The sequence below is a fragment of the Puma concolor genome, chromosome D3 (genome assembly GCF_028749965.1).
Source record: "Puma concolor isolate L17-30 chromosome D3, mPumCon1.1.hap2, whole genome shotgun sequence".
In the NCBI taxonomy this organism is placed as follows: domain Eukaryota; kingdom Metazoa; phylum Chordata; class Mammalia; order Carnivora; family Felidae; genus Puma; species Puma concolor.
The window spans coordinates 57773009-57795533 of NC_141678.1; the positions used below are offsets into that span (position 1 = coordinate 57773009).

General features: G+C 46.4%; 1 protein-coding gene across 12 annotated transcripts in view; it reads left to right on the forward strand.

The window, feature by feature from the left end:
• Window positions 1–22525, forward strand: part of FHOD3 (formin homology 2 domain containing 3) — a 471894-nt gene that overhangs the window by 54614 nt on the left and 394755 nt on the right. For all 12 annotated transcript variants that reach the window (XM_086682773.1, XM_086682772.1, XM_086682774.1 and 9 more), the window contains exons 2-3: window positions 6476–6582; window positions 18703–18767. In XM_086682773.1, the coding sequence (XP_086538899.1) occupies window positions 6476–6582; window positions 18703–18767 (172 nt within the window). The remainder of the gene's footprint in view (window positions 1–6475; window positions 6583–18702; window positions 18768–22525) is intronic.

Here is a 22525-nt window from a genome sequence, read left to right on the forward strand (position 1 = left end):
CATCTTGAAAGGCTTCATACTTTTCTCTTCGAATGTGCATTTTGTACAATGGGACGATGGAACACGCTCTAGAGGCTTGGAACCACAACTCATGCATCATTTTGCCTTTTGCTGCCCCCTTCCCTCCCTGGGAGGGGTTCACAGCTGACTACTCTCCACTCTCTGATACTCCAGGCCTTTCCGCCAAGCACCTGCTGTTGTCCTCTATCCCCGGTAGGGGCTCCAGGAAGGACATGCATGATTTGTGGCATCTGAGGGCTGGGCATGATGGTGGCATTCCTTCATTGAGCTGGCAGTGTCCTGGTGTGTTCTTTGGGCACCTTGGTGGAGTGAGCTTCTCACCCACCACTGGTCTGGGCACTAAGCACTTCAAGTGTGAAGTTTCATTCCCTGGGGGCTGCGTGTCTGCTGTGGGTTGAGGTGGCCGGCTCACGGGAAGAGCAAATTGACCTAAAACAGCAATCATAAGATGTTGCTTCTGAGTCTGTGGGTCTACTGGGTGGTTCCTCCAGTTTGGGCCAGTGTGGCTGACACCTGCTGGGCTCTCTTGTGTCTGTCATCAGCTGGTGGGTCATCTGGAGGCTTGCTGATCCTTATTGGCCTCAGCGTGTGGCAGTTGGCAGGATGTCGGCAGGGGCAGCAGGAACAGACAGACATCCCGGAGGCTGGCTAACCCTGGCTTCTTCGTGTGCTGGCAGAGTTCCAAGAGCACTAAGCGAGGACAGCCCCAGGGGAACAAGTATTTTTCAAGTCTCTACTATGTCACATTTGCTACTGTGTTGGCCAAAGCAATACACAGGCCAACCCAGAGTCTAGGAGTAGAGAAGGAATCCACCTCTCGATGGAAGGAGCCACAAAATCATCTTGTAAGTGGTGTGGATCCAAGGACGGGAGGAAACCAATGAAATGACATTAACAAATGATATTTTGGGTTTTCTTTATTTTTTTTTCTCTTAAAAATCAGTGTATGTGTTCCCGCTTCTGAACTATTACCAAACTTAGCTTCAAGGATAACCCCTTGTGTATATTTATAGAACAGTTCCATGCAAATCTATTTTATTGCCTACACTAAGGATCACTGGAGACCCGCTGCCAAACCCAGGTAATCATTAAGCTACCCCAGTAATATGCCACTTTGCTGGATTAATGAAAGAAAAGATTATACAGATCGAGACGTGACATCAGCCTTGTTTTAGATGTTTTCTTTCTTTTTTTGTGTTTTTTCCAGGGTGGTGAGTCTGCCTTTTCTTTTTGAATGCACTGTCTCTGTAGGAATAATCCAAAGAACCCGAGTGACCTTGGGCCACCTGTCTGTAAGGCGTGGAGGGCCTGTTTTAATGGTTTGTCAAGGTGGAGTGACACAAAATTCCAGGGTATTTGGAAGGGCTCCTCTTGTGGCTCTGTGAGCAACTCCCTCCTGAGCACCCCACCTGCCCTCCCACCGCCCCCAGAATCCTGGCCACAGATTTATAGCCTGCAGCCCGATCTAAAGTTTTCCTGTCACACCACCGTCCCTGCCGCTCGACTTCCCTAACGGCCGCACTTCTGGAACAGCCCTGTAACATTATCTTCCCACAGGGCTCCCTGCTTTGTCTTATGTCCTGAAGTGCCCGGCAGCGTCCTGGCCACTCTGCCCCCAGAGCGAAGGAAGGAGTGCAGGGGACATGCTGCCCGGGGGATCAGGGTTGACATGAAAATTGTTGGAGTCAGGAAATTCCAGGGCCCTTAAGTCATTCAGGAAGCCAGTTGACATGAGCGGCCAAGGATGGGGATCAGGTTGCCTTGGGGTTAGTAGGAATTGAGGATCCCTGTCAAGAAGTGGTGTTTCAGGGAGGTGTCTGAGTCCTCCATTGTGTAGGCAAAGTTTGGATGGTTCCGTCTGAATCTTTTTTTTTTTTAATTTTTTAACGTTTATTTATTTTTGAGAGACAAGAGACAGAACACAAGTGGGGGAGGGACAGAGAGAGAGAGAGGGAGACACAGAATCTGAAGCAGGCTCCAGGCTCTGAGCTGTCAGTGCAGAGCCCCATGCTGGGCTCAAACTCACGAACCGTGAGATCATGACCTGAGCTGAAGTTGGAGGCTTAACCAGTTGAGCCACCCAGGCGCCCCTCGTCTGAATCTTGAGAATCTCCAGGTCAGAATGAACCTCCACTCACTCCCCATTCACGTTGTTGTGTTCTTTTGTAACTGGCCCTTCGTTATACCTGACCAGATCGAAGAATTCATTTGCGTTTACTTATCAGTTTGCTTTTAAAGTGATACCCGAAGCTGACCCCCTTAAAGTATTTAGGGGATTTTACAGTTTCAGTGTGTCTGTCCAGCCCAGAAGCCCTTTATTCTTACTCCTTGGCTCATGTGATGGTTTAAATATTAATCTCATGTGTCTCGGGTGCACCGATGAGGTGGGGCTTGTGTTATGGAATGGAGCAGGCAGTGTGTGTTGACTTGTGTGGTATCTTCACAGGCCACCTGTGCTGTGGGGACCCCCGTTGTGCACATGTATTCCGCTTGCTAAAGGCTGCGATGTCTGACGTTGACCCTTTCCTGTAGCTCCGCATACACTTCCTGACAGATTAAAAGGCACACGTTCATCTTTTCCGTTTTAGTTAAATTCACTAGCACAAATTGCCCATCTGTTAATTAGGGGAGCAGGGTTGTGACACTGGCTTAGGAAGTAATGGCGGCCTTTCTTCTGGAGGGAGGACTGGGGCATTTCTATGGAGGCTGCTTGGGTCCCGGGAGCCCGTGGCTGCTAATTATAGAGAAGGAGTACGACTGAGGATGAACGTCCACACATTATAACAGTTGGTTTAAATGGCTTTTTTTTTCTCTCCTGCGTTCTATTTGTGTGTTATATTTACTCCATAAAATGATCTTTGAGGGGAGGAAGCGTTTATGTGTTCCTTGGTGCCCAGCCCGTGGCTGACATATAATTTTGTTAAAATGGAACTATGGAAAGGGTAGTAATGATGCCCTGAATGTGAGGAGAGGGATGATGAGAACAGGCAGTCCGGCTAAGCTTTTGGGATTCTGTTGTCAGAGGCTGGGAGATTGTGGGGTGTTCTGCTGTGGTTCCAGGCTGGCCGGGAGCGTCCGAGGCAGATACTCGGTGGGCCAGGGTGAAGGTGAATGAAGAAAACCAGGTCTTCGTATTCATCTCAGGCTCCTGAGAATAAAGTCAGAAGGTGTGGGATGGAGAGAATGTGCAAAGTGGCCACGGTGGCCAGTAAGAATGGGGCTGTATCTGCTGGTGGCGGGGGAGCCCTGCCTCTGCCCCCACTGAGGAGATCAGCATAGGGCTGGGTGGGGTGAAAGCCAGCACGGGGTCCTCCCTGCTCTCTCCACGCTAGGTGCCCCAACTGAATGAGTGGGAGGGCCACAGCCGTGTATGCTGGAGCTGGCCCAGGTGGCCGGAGGGGGCTGAGAGATCAATTCTGGGGAATTTTGTGAGCGCATTGTTGAGTGTAGCCATTATTAGAAATGAAATTATGTAAATGTACAATTAAAATAAGTTCTCTTAAAAACAAAGGTAATAAATACTCAAAATGTCACTTCTTAATGGTTTGATTATATTGTACTGCTACCCATGCATTTGAGGTTCCTGACATCTCTTGTAACTCTGTGGTGAAAATACTGTATAATGGTGGGGTGCTATGTCTCTTTTTCCAACTCCACACTCAGTGACTTCACCTTGGTGGCTTGAAACCGGCCATGGTGGGAGTATTTATACCACATACATGTGCACGTTCTGCATCTTTCCACACCAGAGCACGCTTCCTCTCTGACTTTGTTCTGTCTGTCTGGCCTGAGTGTGGACCCCAGCCTCTGAATGACTCACACCCCCTTGAGGAGAAGCAGAAACTCTTTATCCAAAAGCCTCTTTCTCTGGACTCACACATTTCCGGGGGCTGAGGCAAAAGAAATTGTTATGGCTTACAGGGCTTTCCTTATCCCCATCTTCTGGTCTGTTGATTATAAGTGGGATTAAAGATAAGCACAAGTGTTGGTCCTCCCAACAGGACAGACTAAGTAAGTCTTCTTAGTTAACATCAGCAGGAGGTCGAAGCAAGACTGAGCTGTGGTGATTCTAGCTTGACACATGGTTTAGTGTTAATAGGTCCAGTTTCTGATGGAATTTTCCATCTAGGAGTGATCAAGTCTGATTTCAGTCCACAGGAGACCCTTGACCCAGGAGATGCCTTCTGCAGGAAATCCTTCCTGTCTGCCTCTTCCGCAGGCTGGGGGAGGCGGTTTTTCCGCGTGTTTCCCCTAAACCCTGGGCGCACCTCTCATGCCACAATACAGTGAGTTTGGCCAACTTGATCCTTGGGTTTGAATTCTTTTTCGGATCAGATGATCTATCTGTAAAATGCCAGTTAAGAATGCTGAACCTCACCAGCAGGCCTTGAGTAGTTAAGAGGGGCAGTTTGTTATTGGAGAAATAAAATAAGTGAATCGAATAGGATTAACCCCTTCAAATGATTTAGCTAGGTATTTCTTACAAATAATAAAAAACAAATTCCTTTCATTCTGTTGAGGATAACTAGGAACAGGAGCCGCGGGGTCTCTACAACAATCAGCAGCCTGTTACAGATGCCAATTCTAGACAAGTCGACAGCCTACCTTTCTCTTGTCAAGGATAATGAGCAAAGCTTTTCCATCAAAAGAGACTAATTCCTACTTCCTTGTTTGAAATCTCACTTATAGTGGGAGGATTACCAGGCATTTATCTAGATGTTTTAAAGTAGTTAAATACTTGCCTTCACTTTCCCCCAATCTCTTGTCATTTTGGAATAAGAGCCTCGGCTCATCAGGTAGATGAATACTGAGAACCACCCTTACAGCCCAGGAAATCAAGCATGAAGTTGGATTTCCTCATAATGTTCATCTTTAGTAAAATATTTTCCTGTATTTTAAGTGTATCGATCCTTCTAAATGTCCTGTAATGCTGGCTGCTGCAGCAACCTCAAAATCTGCATGATTTATCACAGAGAAGGCTCTTGTCTGGCTCTTGTCATCAGCCAGGATGGCTAGTGGATGCTGGGCGACAGAACGCTCTCTCCCACGTGGTGATGAAGGAACCGGTGCTCCTCCTGTCCGGAGCGCTGCTGGTTTCTAGACTTTGGAGTCCTCCTCTGGCTTCTCTGCATCCGGCCAAAGGCAAGAGAAGAAAGGTGGATGTGCAGGGGTGCTAAGGCCGGCCTGTTGGGGGCCCTTTTTACTTTCACTGAAATTCCATTGGTTGGTACTCAGTTACATGGCCATTAGCCCAACTGTAGGCTGGGATATGTGTTCTCTGTGCCCAGGAGGAAAAGAGAATGGGGTTGGCACACTGTGGCATTGTCTTGGCTATACCAGAACACTGAGATGACACATACTACATTTTGCAAGTGTGGTATTGTCTTTTTAAATTTCTTTTTATGTTTTTTAAAGTTAAAAAATATTTATTTATTTATTTATTTATTTATTTATTTATTTAGAGTGCATAAGTCAGGGAAGGGGAGAGAGAGGGAGAGAGAGGGAGAGAGAGGGAGAGAGAGAGAGAATCCTAAGCAGGTTCCACGCTGTCAGCACAGAGCCCGATGTGAGGCTCGAACTCATGAACCATGAGATCATGACCTGAGCTGAAATCAAGAGTCAGATGCTTAAGTGACTGAGCCACTCAGGTGCCCCACAAACATGATATTTTCAAGTCCTCTGTAGGTTTGTGGCCATAGAAGGACGCAGAGTGGCGTAGTGATCGAGAGCATGGCCAAGAATCCCTTAGTTTCCTCATCGTTAAAGGGGGATGACAATAGAAATGGATAGGGTTTGTGTGAGCATCCGATGATGTAATATATGTAAAATACTTAGAATTGTGTATGGAACATAATTAACAACATGTAAGTGCTAAATAAGTTGAAAAAAATTAGACTAGTAACAAAGGGACCTAATGTCTCCTTCGGTACGTTGTAATTTGGATCGGCTGTCATTCACGTGGAGAATGGCTCTTTTAGTTCAACTGTAAAAATGCTCATTGAGCAACTACTCATCGTAATGTGCCAGGTATGACCATAGAATCTGAATGAGCAGGCTTCTCACTCAATCAAAGGAAATGACATGTTCTGTGACTCTTAATCTGTGGTCACATCAGCATTATGATTTTGGTTTCCACGCGGCACATCCTCCATGGCTATTCCTGGGGCCCTCAGAGTGGAAAGTGACATTGGCACCAGAGGGCTCCTTCTCCTCCTCTGTCCACATCGACCAGACGGTGTCAGTGCCACTCCCTCAATAGGTGTTATTTCTGTCTACTCACAATGGAGTTTGCTCCCAATTTGTTTGTACTAACACATAACCTCTCCAAGTTATGATCCAAATTTCAGAATAATGCTTGATTTCAAAAGACACATGAGGGCAATGTGAAGTGATTTCTCCATACAAAGTCCCCATCCCAGGAGGAGGCTGGGCTTAAAGGCTCTTTCTCTTGCAGCTCGACGACTGCACGCTACAGCTCTCCCACAATGGCGCCTACCTGGACTTGGAATCCACCCTGGCAGAGCAGCGGGACGAGCTGGAAGGCTTCCAGGATGATGCTGGGTAAGAGCGACGGTTGTCCCTGCTGACTAGTCCCAACTTTCCAAGATATGGGGGGTACATTAAGGCCTTAAAATATTCAGGGGAAACCACCATAGCTTTGACGGTCTCTTCACTCACAGTCAGGCAAAAGAAGGGAGACGCAAGTGACTGACCAGTAGTATTTGCAAACCCTTTTGTATTTTGAGTTATTCTTCTTGACGAGGCCACTCAGGGGCAGGGAAAATTCTGGCATAGTTTAGTTAAGCGGCTTGTAAGTTTTTTCTAAGTTTATTTTTTTATTTTGAGAGAAAGGGAGAGCATGAGCAGGAGAGGGGCAGAGAAAGAAGAGAGAGAATCCCAAGCAGGCTCCATGCTATCAGCACAGAGCCTGATGTGGGGCTCAAACCTGTGAAACTGTGAGATCATGACCTGAGCGGAAATCAAGGATCAGACTGAGCCACCCAGGTGCCCCTAACTTGTTTTTTTTTTTTTTTTTAAGCCAGATATAATTAAATTAATATTTTCTAGATTTTAGTAGTTGACAACTATTTTAAGCATTGTTTGTAATATCTTTCTGGGTATTTAGTTTCCTTGGAAGATGCCCTAGTAGTTTATTTTGTCCTATATCATCTTTTGAACTCATCACAGTGGGGAAAATAATTAGTAATTATGTTAATCAACATCAAGTTACTTTCAGCTTACATTTAGAATGCTTAATACTTCTGATTGCTGTGAATCTGAATACAACAATACACATAAAAAATCAGAGATGTGTACAGAAAGTAAAATCACCGTAGGAATATGAACATATGGTCAGCTGTTCCTGTATTTATGAGGTTATTGAAATAGCCTTTTGATTGGGGCCCCCTGCCTTCCTTTCTGTTCTCATCCACTCAGAATCAAGTGTATCTCTGATTTCATCACCTTCCTCCTTAGAAACCTTCAGAGATTTCTTGTTGCTTCCAAATAATGCTTAGCTGTATTAATCTGATGTTCGAGGATCTCTGCAAAAGTTGCTCTGAAGCTGCCTTGCCCAAGTTAAAAATAGATTACAGCCAGATGAATATTGATTCTTCACGAATGGCTCAATAAATGAGGGAAAGTGGGAGCCTTCTTAGTTTTCTACCTGACCCTAGTTTTCCCTGCCTTAACACCTGCCACAATTTACAGTCCTTTATCCCTTAATTGTCTCCCAATTATCTGCTGCTAAAGCTCTACTAGGTCAGAACTGGGCCTGTCTGAATATCTGTCATCTAGCTTTTTTTCAACACATTATAGGTACTTACTGAACATTGGTGACCAGGTAAATGGCAGGATTCCACAATGGAGTCCTGAAAAACATGACCATGAGCCCTAAGGCTAGGGTCCTTGGTAGGAACCAGCAGGGTTTTCTGAGGACCCAGCCATGTGTGGGAACAGACCTGAAAACTATGATAGGCCGTACACACAGGAGGGGTATCATTATTATGTCACAGCAGATTCTATTCATCATCATTAAAAAAATTAACATTATTAGATTGATAGACTTGAGAAGATTCCATTGCTATAGTTGTTTTTTAATGTGTATTTATTTTTGAGAGAGAAACAGAGTGTGAGTGGGGGAGGGGCAGAGAGAAAAGGAGACACAGAATCTGAAGCAGACTCCAGGCTCTGAGCTGTCAGCACAGAGCCAGAAGTGGGGCTCAAACTCACGGATCGTGAGATCATGACCTGAGCTAAATAAAGTCGGATGCTCAACCGACTGAGCCACTCAGGAGTCGCACCCATTGCTATGGTTTTTACCAAGTGTTTGACAATGACATCCCTTTATATAAGATGTGAGAATTCAGGCTGGATGACCGTCTAATTGGATGACTTCACTCCAGGAGTGTTATGAGTAGACTGCTGTCAACCTGAAAAATGTCTCTATTGGTGTTATAGTTGAAGACCATGCCCTGTTTGATTTTTTTTCTTTATCCAAATTTGAATTATTTGGAGTTGGGAGCTTAGGGGAAAAAAGCAACACTACATTAGACACCAGTATCAAGAGTTAAAAATGGAGAAGAATATAACATTTACAGAATGCCTGCTATGCTAGCCACTATACCAACCACCTTACTCACGGCATGTGCATTTAATAGTTCATCTTAGTGGTCATGTGACTGGATTTGGTTGTTTCTGTTTTTCATCTGAAACAACTGAGGGTCAGGAGTTAAATTACATGTCCTAGGAGACAGAGTCGGTAGAGGGTAGAGCCTAGTTTGAACACAGGTAGACTGATTGCAAGTGTGTATTCCCCCAGCCATCCCGAGAGCTTCCGGGCAAAGGCATTTCAGGTTTACTCAGGATGTGCATTGGCACCTTGGGTGACGTAGGTTGGTTCCTTGTTCATGCAAGTACATCATCGGTCCCAGGCTAAAACGCTGGATTTAGTTCAAATAGCACTCAAGCACACTGCACGGAGGCTCCAGAGAAGACACATTTGCTGCCATCATCTGGCACTGTCCGCGTCAGCAGTCAGGTGCAGCCATTCCTCAAGAGCCAGGAACCCTGCTGTAAGCTCCCAGAGGAGATCCTGGGGCTTTACTTTCTCACTCCGTTCCTTTGTGAATCATCACCTGGCCATCGGTCCATCTGAGGGGACCAGCCATGACCCCATTTCTGCACCCTAAACCTAAGATGAATCATGGCAAGAGAAGAAGGCAGGACTCATACGTGGGAAACTGTGAACAGGAGAAGGTAGCCAGACCATGCTGGGTAGCTGTGCTTTTGCCAGGTGGGCTCCAAACTCACCCAAGATGGGGCTTTGTATCGTCTTTGAAAAAGCCTGGGTCTGTGGTGACCCACCCCTTGTCCTTTGGAATGTACTCAGGATGACATTCCTTTTTGTCCAGAAGAGTATGAAGAAGCTACCTTTACTGACATTGGTGGGGAGACTCCTCTGTCCCTGGCCTAGGTTGCAGAAGACAGGCCAGGGTGATGCACTCCTGGCATTGCCGGGTCACTCTGTTGTCTCTGGGTCATTTACCGCCACCGAGCTCTGGCAGCATGTGGCAAATTGCTGGGAACTAGCTGCAAGCAGCCTGAAAGCTGAGTTTTCCCACACAGGTGGGACGTGTCTGGGTACATACACCTGCAGTGTCATTTGTGCTGAGTGTCCCTGCTAAGTCCTCTCCTAGGAGGTGTGGCATTTGGCAAAGGTCATGTGCCTAAAAGCTCATGTCTCCCACAAATGGCAGTTAAAACATAATTTCTTTCTAGTTAAGAATTGCCTTTTTGAGGTATGAAAAGGGCAAACGAAACCATTCTTTCTCTTGATTTGTGTGAATTACAGCAAAAATCTGCTAATGTTGTGACCGTATAATGAAGACGTGTGGCAGGTAGTGTGCAAACGGTAGGGTTTTTTTGTACAGTGTGTTCTGAGAGAATTTTCCTTGCTGGAGGAGTTTCTTTGTTCTTGTCCATTACCCTGCTCTTTTATGCCAAGACTAAAAATTAACTCACTGCTTGTTTAGAATTATCACGTAAGCTATCGCTAACTGGAGAAGAGGAGAAAGACCTTCAAAGGTAGAAGGACAAAGCAATTATTATGCTGCCAAAATGGAGCCAGGTCGATTTATTGCCTTCCAAGGCCAGGGAAATCGGCAACCACAGCATGGTGTAGTGGAAACAGAAGCCCTGAACCCCCTGGATTATTATTCTTGACCCTGCCATTGTGTGACCTGGTACAAGCCACTTTATCTCTAATAGGGGTTTATAAAATTTATTTATAAAATGAGGACAGTATTACCCAAGTCCATTTCCCTCCCCATGTCAGTGGGGATCCCAACAAGGTCTCTGGCACCGGAGGAGAGCACGGTGGGGAACAGCACGGCGTAGTGGTTGAGGACATGGGCCCTGCGGTTGGTCTCATGGCTGTGTGACCGTGAGGATGCTACTTCACCTCTCGGAACCTCAGCTTCCTAGTAACTGGGGATAATCCTATCACATCCTTGTTGGGTTGATGCAAGCAAAGCTATGATGATGTGTAGTATCTGAAACATTAAGCTAGTTCCCAGCATAGAATACAAACTCAGAAGTAGTATCCTCTACTATAATTACAGTTAGAATTTGAGGAGATACACTGAAACGGGAATCACTGGATTTTAGACCTGGAGGGGCCCACGCGGGTGAACCGCTCTGAAATCTCCTTTCTTCAAGTTAGGGCAACCGAGGCGAGATCCTTGCCCGCAGGGCAGAGCGGGGCCAGAAAGACTGCCCCCGCCTCTTTTTTGCTTATTTCCACCTCCTTTGAACTCTGAAAGAAAACCAGCGCCAGCTGGGGGGCACAGGGATCTGTCACGGAGAAGGTGGGGCCAGAGGTTGGCTCTGAAGAGGGTAGTGGCTTTGCGAGGTCGAGGGGGCTGTTGCAGGGAACGTAGTAGAGCTATGAGGGTCTCGAGGAGCACAGTGCTGCCGAGTGCTCTGAGGACCAGTGTGGCTGTTGCACGTGGGGCATGTGTTCCCGGGGCTCCTGCCTTTGTCTCAGTCACTCAGGGTGCTCACCTTTGGCTCCGTTCAGGTCTGCGTCTGAAGGTCAGCTCTGATTCCTTCCCAGGTTCCTCATCTGCCAGGGGGGCTGCTAACTGCTCCCCGCCACCATACCTGTCCTCACAGAGCTGAGTGGTGGTGGGGAAGTCGGGGGCCAGCCATGTGGGGTAGTGGTGGGGGGTGGGGAGAGCTTGGCAGTGTGAGGGTTGTGGCTCAGACAGGAGGGTGTCAGGCCAGGCAGGGCTGGAAAGGGCTGAACGTTCGCAGGTACTTAGAGCCAAATACTCCTGGCCAAAGCTGCCTAGAAATGCTGGCTTCTAGGTGCCTGCTTCAGGAAGTTGGCGTGGGGCCCGGGATCCCGGCCTCTTGGGGAGCTCCTCAGGTGGTCTGATGTTCGCTCAGGCACCTACAGCACAGTCTTGGAGAGTATGAGCACCACCTGAGGAACTTTAACAGGTTCCCTCCCTGCCCAGCTTCAGACCAGTGAAATCAGAACTTGGGGGTGGGCCCAGGCAGAGGTGCTTTTAAAGCCCTCCAGGACTGCCTGGAAAGACCATTCCTGAAAATGCTGCCGGAAGTTGAGTGAGGGAGTGTGACCCCCCCACCCCGCCAACGCTGAGCAGACGACGGTGCAATGGGGAAGGCTCTGTGTGCACTTGAATGCAGGTGGGGGAGCCCGTCTGCTGGGGCGTCAGCTTTGCAGTCGATGTGCTTCGGGGCCCCGAGGGGTTGGGGGGAGCTCTCATTTGACGCTTAGATGCCTAACTTCTTGACCTGTAGCTCATGAGCCTCCAGAAACTATGTGTGTGTGGGTCCACGAACCCCTGACGTTTCTGTGCAGTTTGTGCATATGCAAAGTTTTGGATGGGGGACATCAGCAATGAAGAGCTGAGCACTGAACTTGCCAGGATGGCACCTTCTGTTCAGAAGGGCTGGTTGTCTCCCTCACGGCGACCAGGGGCAGGCAGGCTTGGTGGTCTGCAGTTTGAGCCTTGCCCACACTGAGAAGACAGCAGACCGTAACCTTCAGTGATTTGCCAAAGGAGCCTCAGGCCCCGGGCCTGCACTCTCAGCTGAAGGTAATCCCTTACGAGGAAAAGGGGGAAAACTGCTCGTTGTTTCCTATCCATGCCCTAACCGGAGTCTCTTTCAACTTGGGAGGAGTTTTGTGTATAGTTTGTTTTTTCAGGTTCAATAGGTTTTTAGATGTAGGTTCAGTATGTATTTTAGGTGATTTCTGTATTCTAGACCTAGAAACAAAGGAGACACAGGTAAAGATGTGATTGGATAAGGTTTTTAACCCCCACATCACACCGCAGGACAGGAAGATTACCTATTCCTTCAAACTTGACATTTTTGGGATACAAAGAATTCTTTGAGAATCTGTTGAAAGGCTGTGAAACTTCTCCCCACGCAAAACCTTGTCCACCAGTCCTAGGCCAGTGCTAGGCTGCCTATCAGTAACCTGGAGGAAACCTGCTTAGAAATGCTGACTTCTAGGCAACTGGGCGGCTCAGTCGGGTACGCATCTGACTCTTGATTTCGGCTCAGGTCACGATCTCACAGTTCGTGAGTTTGAGCCCTGCGTTGGACTCTCTGCTGACAGTGTAGATCCTGATTGGGATTCTCCCTTTCTCTGCCCCTGCCCCCCCCCCCCCCTTTCTCTCAAGATAAATAAGCTTAAAAAAAATATATATATATATTTTTTTTTTTTAAATTTTTTTTTTTCAACGTTTATTTATTTTTGGGACAGAGAGAGACAGAGCATGAACGGGGGAGGGGCAGAGAGAGAGGGAGACACAGAATCGGAAACCGGCCCCAGGCTCCGAGCCATCAGCCCAGAGCCCGACGCGGGGCTCGAACTCACGGACCGCGAGATCGTGACCTGGCTGAAGTCGGACGCTTAACCGACTGCGCCACCCAGGCGCCCCCTAAATATATATATTTTTTAAATGCTGGCTTCTAGGCACCTACTGCAGGAGGCTTGGTGTGGGGCCTGGGATTCTGGCCTCTTCAAGAGCTCCTCAGGGGGTCTGATGTTTGGTCAGAAGCCTATAGCATAGGCTCTCCGTCTTGGAGAGTACGGCCACCACTTAAGCAACTTTAACAATTTTTTTTCCCCCGCCCAGCTTCAGACCAATAAACTAGGAACTTGGGTGGTTGGCCCAGGCAGTGGTGCTTTTTAAAGCCCTTCAGGGCTGCGTGAAGGAGACAGTTCTGTAGGAAATCGGACAGGAGAGAATGAACTCCTATGCTGAGTGGACTGTGGGAGTGGAAAGACTCTAAGTAGCTTCAAATGTCAGATTGCATCCCTGGACAAAGATGGCATCAGGTGGGCCTGGGTGAGCTGAGGTGGGCTCTGGGCTTTAAGGTGTGGGTGGGCGTCAGAAGAGACCTGAATTGCAAAGAAGGAACCCTCCCAGAAGTCAATCAAGTACCAGGGAGGGTGGCCGCTGTGACCTAGTGTACCTGAACCTGATAGCTGAGGAAGGCTGGGTTGGGGGGTGGTTTGGGGTATGTGGTGGAAAGGGGGGGAGGGTGCTGTGAATCTAGAGCTGTGGCACTAGTTGACGGATTACAGCAAAACATGAGTAAAATGGGCTACATGACATTAATAGCTGGGTAACAGTGACTTGAGAAAAGTAGCAAGGTTCTGGGGTGGGAGCCATCTGGGGAGAGGGAGAGGGCTCCTGCAAATTCGGTTGTGTCGAGCCATACTCGAGGTATGAGGTGACCAGGTGAGACACATTGGCCTGGGACCCAGGTGAGAAGCATCAAGGGCCAGGGAGGCTGGGGTGATCCCTTGGAGGAAGGGAGTTGTAAACCTAAAACTTCTCTTTAAAAACGAGGTCCAATTAAAACGAGGGTAATTAGGGCCATTTGAAGGATGATGTGTTGATGACAAGACGCTCATAGGAGCCCGGACTTATCTTATCCTTCTACTTTGCCGTCTTTAGGATGTGACTTCCATCTTTCCGATTTGATCACCCTTCAAATATGGCTGCTCGTCTTCTAGCATCATTAAGGCAAGAAAGCATGTAGTGGTTAGGGTAGATCTCGAACCAAAATAGGAACGTTTAAAGATAAGTTTGGGGGTACTTGGGTGGCTCAGTGGGTTGAGTGTCCGACTTGGTTTTGGCTCGGGTCAGGATCCCAGGGTTGTGGAGTATGGAGATTGCTTAAAGTTCTGTCTCTCTCCCTCTGCCCTTCTCCTGGGCTCCTACTCTGTCTTAAAAAAAAAAAAAAAAATAAATAAATAAATGGAAAAAAAGTAAGATGAATTTGTTTCTTGTTTAAGAGTTCAAACGTAGACAGTCATCCTTAGGTCTGGTAGAACAGCTGTCATGTCCTCAAAATCCTTCCATCTGTGTGTCCAGAGTGGTTTCTTCAGCTTTTACCTTCTTCTCTGCCTCCCAGCTCCTGGGAAGAAGGGAAAGGACAGCAGGATGTGTGTCCATTCCTTGTACACATAACTTTGCTATGAAGTGAGAGGAGTTCTCTTTTCCTGTCTTGAGGCAGGATGTACCTTTTACCTTGGCATATCCTGTGCTCTCCAGCACAAAGTAGACACCTTTGAACATGGGTGGACCAAGGGAATGAAGGAACATCAATCTGGGAGGCAGATGTAGGGAGGTGATAGTTCAGGCTTTGGGGTCAGACTTGCTGGGAGGAGCCTGAGCTCTTTGAATTTCTAGCTGTGTGACCTCAGCAAGGTTGCTTAACCTTTCTGGGCCTTAAGTTCCTCACTGTAAAAATGGCCATGTAACCTACTTCGTAGTAATCTTGTGAAGACCAAATCTGCATAGAGAGAGGCCTGGTACCCAGGTGAGAAGCGTTAAGGACCAGAGAGGCTGGGGTGATCCTTTGGAGGAAGGGAGTTGTGAACCTAAAACTTGTCTTTAAAAATGAAGTCTAACTAAAAAGAGGGTAGTTACAGGCCTGGCACATAATAAGCTTTCCGTAAATGTTAACAATTTAGGATTATTGTCTGAACCCAAACTGACCTAGTATCCTATTGGGGGCAGAGGAAAAGTATATCTGTGATTTAATTTCCTCAAAGTTTTAAGCTGTGAAACAGGAGATGCGGGCATATTTACTGGAAAAAGTGGGGATTAAATAATTAGATACCTTTATTTCTCTAAAGCGAAAAGAATTAGCCAAAAGATTGTAGAGTCAGGGAAAGTGAGAGGGTCACATATTAAATAAAAATCTCTTTCTCTAGTATGTCCAGTAAGAAAGCTGTGGAGGGAGGGAAGTAATCAGATTTAAAGGGTCCTTATGATTGGTGTCCTCCATGCATTGACCTTTGATACATTTTTAAACTTTTTTTTTCTTTTTGACACTTATTTTCAAGAGACCCAGTGTGAGTGGGGGAGGCACAGAGAGAGAGGGAGACACAGAATCTGAAGCAGGCTCCAGGCTTTCGAGCCCCATGCTGGGGGGCTCACTAACCGTGAGATCGTGACCTGAGCTGAAGTTACACGCTTAACCGACTGAGCCACCCAGGTGCCCCAATCTTTGATACATCTCTAAAACCTGAAACTTGCTGTAATTCTTGAATTCTTCGAATAAACCTAATTTGGTTAGCCAATATTTTCTTCATTTGCATCATAATTTTTTAAAACCTCTCTTCCCCCATTTATTATTTTTTAAATGCTTATTTTGAGAATCCCAAGCAGGCTCCATGCTGTCAGCACGGAGCCTGACGTGGGGCTTGATATTGCAAACCATGAGATCATGACCTGAGCTGAGATCAAGAGTTGGATGCTTCACTGACTGAACCACCCAGGTGTCCCTGCATTGTAATTTTTTAATGCGTGTGCTTTTTTGTTAGGTTCTTAGCCTTGAGGTTAAGCCAGTCTCTAAGAATGCCTCTCTTGACCCTTTGTAAGCTCTGGGGAAGGTTACCTAGTGAGGTGACCCTGCAGCAAAGGGCAGGATGGTGCAGGTGACTCTGGAGTCGTCCTGCTTTCAGCCTGGGTCTGTTCCACCAGCCATGTGACTTGATGCGGTTGATCCCCTTTCTCCAAGCTTTACTTTCCTCATCTGCAGAGTGGGCATAGCCATGACACCCACATCAAAGGTGGGAGAAATGGGGGGTGGGGTGGGAGGTGAAGGACACCTTCTGTGGACCTGCCTGCATGATCACCACTTCCCTCCGCCTAGGCTAGTCCTCTTCTGTGCTAGGAATTCCTGGGATTTGGAGCCTCCTTTGTCTCGGGACTGCTGTTGCCATGGCCCCCAATTCCACACAGGTTTCTTTAACTGAGGCTTTTGTGTATGGGGGCAGGCGGAGAAGGAGGTAGAATGTTGAAGCAGAGGAATTATAAGTGCTAAACTATGAAATAGGCCTTTTTTTCTGTGGTCATTCATTTTTAAGATTATTTAGTGGGGGGCACTGCGGAGGGGACAGGGAGAACCCCAAGCAGGCTCTGCACTGTCAGTGCAGAGCCCAATGCGGGGCTTGAACTCCTGAACCACAGGGTCATGGCCTGAGTGGTGAGGTCATGATCTGAGTGGCAACCACGAGTCAGACACTTAACTGACTGAGCCGCCCAGACGCCCCTGTTCTGTGGCTTTATAAATTCCCTTAGGGTTTAGCATAACCAAGCCGATTGCTTGCTTTCTCAGTGTACAAGCACAGAAAAGAGGACCCCTCCAGTATGGTGTGCCTGCCATCGCTTCCTCAGGAAGACCGTCCTTGTTTGCGTGCAAGTGCCTGGAATCCCAGAGCCACCATACCACATGCCTACTGTGGGACCGGAGAGTTCTGTGGGAAAACAAGCACTTCCTCAACATTGGATTTTTGTCATTGTTTAAAGATAAAAGCAGGGCTATCAATTGGCCCTTCTGAACTTTTCCAGAACCTGAGGTTTTCTGAAATATTTTACCCGGCCATTCCCTACTTTCCCCCCACATCTGGGCATCTAAAGCATGTACTTTGTCTCCATACTTTATTTATTGACTCATAACTCCTGGAAGATTTTCTGTAACTCATGTTATCATATCTGTGGACTTAGGGTTGGCTATTACTCATAATTAGGGTCTGGCCTTCACTCTTTGATTCTCTGGTCACTGTTCCAAGCATGGCTTCTGCCCATCTCTGGGTGAAACTACACACTTGGTGGCTGCTCCCTGCCCCACCGTCCCGGAACCCATTTCCTGTTGCCTTTTCCCAGAACACACTGAAGTCTTCTCCCTCATTCTGTTCCATGCGCTTAGGACTTTCTAGTATGATCACAAGAACTGAGGGAGTGTCAACATCTAGATTGTCAAGAGGAAAAGGGTGTGTGTGTGTGTGTGTGTGTGTGTGTAGAAAGTCTTGAAGTCTGGGTTGATAGGAATCCAACCTTGTGAAGATGGGTCAAGCGTTGTGTATTTGTTACAAGCTCCTTGAGCCCAGTGCCTTGCACATGGCAAATGTGAAAGCATCAGATGAACACAAAGTAGAAAGGAGGGATCTGAAGGGACCATAAATGTAGGTCTTGTGCTTACGAGCAGCTGCTGGGGTGGAGGCTACTGCCTCCTCTTGCAGGACTATGCAAGGGGTTTTCCTTTCTCCTTTGAAAGAAACCATTTTAAAAACCGTACTTCTTTGTCCTCTTACCTGGTCTCGAGAATAAAATACACTGTTTCGGTGATTGTGAATTTATAACCACGATATTAACCATGTGCCTTGGTCAGATTTGTTCCCTTCCTTCCAACACAGCCACAAGTGCAGGAAGCAGGAAAGCACTGTCAGGCTGTGTTGTAGGGGAAGCCCTGATGGGGATAAAGGAGCTGCCAGAAGAGGGATGGCAGGGGGTTCAGCAGCTTCGAGAGCCAGCAGGTTATCTGCTGCTGTGCTGGTTGGCTGGCTCCATTTCATCTTTGTCCACCGGCTCCCCACTTTGTCCAAATCTCAAAGCCTTTGCTGCCCTTAGGTAGACGGGTCTGCTCTTTTCTCCCATATATCTGCTTAACTGCTATGTGGTTTAGTCCTCAGCTCAGGGTGGGAGGACCCCCCACTCCCACCCCCGACCCCGGGAGCAGAGTTGGGGCACAGGGCCATCCTGGTTGCTTCCCTGAAGTGAGAAAGAGGAGGAGGGGAGACAAAGCATGGCGTAAATTGGCATTCCTGAGAATAAATAGCCTGTAAGCTACTGGGTGGACTCCCACCTTCCTGTGAGCGAAGAGTAAAAGCTGTAACAGTATTGCCCTGATGGACAGCAAGCCAGCTCTTTGTGGTGACTCCACTGTGTATGCCCTTCTTCTATATCCAAAAATGTAAACGTGGTCAGGGGAATGATCAAGCAGGTTTGTGTTGTCCTATTCCAGGGATTTCACTTGGGCACAGATCTTAAAATTGTCCCAGCATGGGTGTGTGCAGACTCTGTGGACGGGATGAGTTGACCAGGTTTGGTAATAAAAGCTGTGTGCCCATCCAACAGAATCAAACCGGATTGTTTTATTTTCTGTAAAGCCCTGTGACATGTTATTTCTGGATAAATTCTTGTTCTGTACAGGTCCCTGCTGATCTAGAATCTCTTTGAGGTGGGTGTGCCAGAACCTTAAAGCTGATTGATAGCATGTATGTGTCTTTTTGGTGACTACTCTGATACCCATGTATATTTTGTCTCCTGTCTCCTTTAGGCGGGGCAAAAAGCACAGCATCGTCCTGAGGACACAGCTGTCCGTGAGGGTCCATGCCTGCATTGGTGAGTGACAGGTGCAGAAGGGGAACTTGCCATCGGCCCTCGAGTGATTAAATGTGTGATAAGAAATGTCATCTAAATGTTAATCCCAATAAAATACTTGGGAGTATGCTATTCATTGCGGTTAGTCCTTACCACAGGTGATTAGTTTAGTGAAGTCATTTTTGGCAATAGTTTTTGAAGCCCTGTTTCATTGCAACTTCCTTTGCTTTTTGGTTAGTCAGCAGAGCTTGAGGTAAGACAGATTGTTGATGAGATTCTTGATGGGGTTGTGTTAGTGTGAACCTCCAGCCAACTGAAGTGATATTCACATGCCTTCTGGTGGCTCCATGAAGCTCGCTGTGAAGAAGTGGGGGCTGAGCCTCCAGGCTGTGCTCAGGTGACAGGGAAATCTCCGGTCAGTGTAGGATGGGGCGTCTGTAGATTGAAAGCAATATCGTGTCAAGTGGATGTACTTGTGGTTCAGAATGGTTTGCCAGTGATCATACCAGAACCCTACTGGGGGCCATTCCTGCAGCCATTTTCCTGTACCTGTTGTTTTCCCCATCTATACATGTGGGTTGAATGGCAACGAAAGCAGTTACTTCTGTGACGTAGCCAATTTTTATGTGAAAGGGATCTAAAACCGGGGCCTGATTTCCTCCTGGCATTGGGTCAAGTTGAGGCAAGTATCTAGTAACATAAAGAGAAGAAAAAAAACTATAAATTATTTTATACGTAGAAATTTTCCATGTTTGAATAGTTTTGCTTTTATTCAGGTTGTGGTCTTAATTCAGGACACTAATTAAGAGAGCATAAGTCATCTTCTAGAGGCCCAGTCTATACCTCGGATGTGGTAACTGAGTGGAGTAGAAGGGATGGTTTCTGGTCCCTTCACTTCCTATTTCCTTGTTGGAGAACCAGGGATGGAGGGAGGGAGGGGATGAATGTACATGGCAACTGTGTAATTTAAAGTCATCTGGTATTAGGTGTGCAAGGAGGTTAGGGTCTCTGGTGACAACTTTTGTGGCCAGCGAGTAATTGTATAGCAGACTCCTACACCTCAGGGGTGGGAGGGTTCCTAATCATGTTGGAAACAGTGAGGTCTGTAGGAGCCTCAGTAGTGACTGTTAACGTGTCAGCTGCCTGTAGCACTGAGTGACCATGAACTCTGTACTATAAAAATAGGCAATATATATTTAATCATTAGTTTTATCACCTGCTTGACACTTTTTCCAGTTATATATATAAATCTACCTGATGAAAAGGTCTGTGACCTAGGACTTGGCATGACCCCACCTTCCCCCAAATCCAGATCTAGAACAAATTCCAATATATAAGGTGCTGAATACCATTGAAGTGAAATATTGAAGTATAGCTAATAACCAGTAGAGATAGGGGACAGGAATATGAATTGGTATTTCCCATGAGAGTAGGCAGGGCAAAGCAGATGAACACTGAAATAGGCTAGATCAGAATCCGAATGAACTAATTCCTGTTAGGTAAATACACTTTTTTGGAATATAAATATTTCAAGTACAGTTTTTTAAACAGCTATGCCATTGACTTGCATTAACCTAGGTATTCTACAGTCTCGTGTAATACCTGTGGCATGTAAAACACATAACTTATCCCCATAGCACACCGAGCACCACCAGCTGGTCCAGGGCTCTCCCAAGACACACATGCCTTCCTGCTGGAGTGCTTGAACCAGGTGCTGACAGGATCGGTGTGTTTGTTCCCCAGCCTCCTTATGCCAATCGCGCTTGCTATTGGACTTAAGTAATGGGATGAAATAGTAGGTGAATATCTTATAAACGGATTAAACAGGAGTATAAAAATCACTGCTTTCAAAATACATGGAATAGTTTGGACAAGATTCAAAACTAGTTACTATCAAAGCATTCATCAACATAGGTGGGTTGGGACATCTTTTAAGAGTTGGGGAACATGGGAAAAAATACAGAAGGGCTCTAGTCTTCACAAGTATCTCCGTTCTTGCTCGATTTCACAGAAACGGGGATTGGAAATCCCAGACCACATCATTGGAGGAGTTCATGACAGAAGGTCCACGGATAATTCTAGTTAGTAGACTCTTAGTCAAAGAAAGGCCATAGCTTGAAATGACCTTTTCACACCCATAGCTTGGGTGTGAAAGTGTACACCCTTACTGTGCCATATCTCATAACAGGCAAACCGGGATGGTCAATTTTGATAGCTGCAGATTAAATAAAGTTTTAAGGTATTGGTTACCTTAAAAGGATTTTGTGCTTTAATTAGTTCTCACCACTCATTACCTCAGCCCCAATTGTGTCAGATGGGAGGGCTTGACTGTATAACTTAACATGGGTACCCAAGAGTCAAAGCTTTTCCTTTGTATTAAAAAAAAAAAAAAACCCTTTCTTGTTCCGTTACCTATTATTGGCAAGATCTGGGATAGATTTATTGTAACAGCACTAAATATTATCCTTTGGTTATGTATAGAAAATGGAATGTATGTGTGATGTGTATGAAATACCAACCCCCATTGTGACATATTCTTTTCCTTTCCAAATGGCAATATTAGATGAGATTTCTTTGGGATGGATAAACCAAACCTGGAACAATCTTCAGTTGAAAGGAGAAAAAGAAAACATGACAAGTGGGGGGAAAACCTTTTTCATAACAGTTGGTTGAGTCCTTGTTTCTTTTCCAGATGGTTTCCATCCTTGCCATATAAGCCATGGTTAAGCTATTACAGACATCAGACAATGACTGTTCTTAGGCCTGGCACCATATGCCACTTCCCCAACGACCCCTTTCCTGCTACACGATTGGCCTGGAAGGATCCAGGATCGGTTTGGGCTTGGGTTTAAAATGCTATCAAGTAAATTTCTCCAAAACGTTTTTTACACCCTACAATCCTCTTACTTCCTATTAAGTATAGGAATGTTTAGAATCCAGGACTGCATGTTGATGAATTGGAGGTGACCTGCCGTTGGAATTCTCCAGTGTTAACTTTGGAACTCTGTACCCAGTTGGGACAAGAGTGGTGTGGAGCCTTTGTGGTCAGCAACCGAGCCAATCTCCCAAAAAGTGAAGGCCACTGGATGCTGCTTTGAAGGTCATGGCTGGCAGCCAACAGAGGCCTTTTCTGATAGCACAGCAGTGCTGAAGCAGGAAGTTGGAATGGGATTTCGGTGTGGAGAGAGACCCTTAAGCTATTTGTACCTCTTTGCTCTTCTCCACTCTCATTCTTATTTCTTTGTACATTTTGGGTATGACCACTTGATGAAATGTTGCAGCAAACGATGCATGACTAGCTTCCGTCCCTTAAACCGATGGTCCTGTTGTAGGCATGAACTTAGATACGGATGGAGGAAAAAAAAAAACCTGATTGGCATTAAAGTCTGCATTTTTATGAGGTTAGCTAGAGAAAATAAATTAGTTGGTCCCTGCAAGTGATCTTATTTCCAGACACCAGAAAAATGTTCAGAGGGCCAGCTGGCTCTGATGACTCAATCTCCTCTTGAAGAGAAAAGGTGCAGAATAATTGTAAGGATAATAAATGGAATTGAGGATTTAAAAACAAAAAGGGTTTGAAATCCTTAGGATCCTAAAGGTGTTTTCTGAGGGTTTTCTACTGGCTTACTTCAAAAGCATTTTGTTGGGCTTAAAACTTCTGCTTCAGTTTTCTGGACCAGACCCTGTCTTCTCGTTAAGAGAATAAGTAAACCCTGTCAAGTGATGGTCTGCGACCTGTAAGGTGGACACTTGGAGATATCCAGCATTGAATTAAAAGG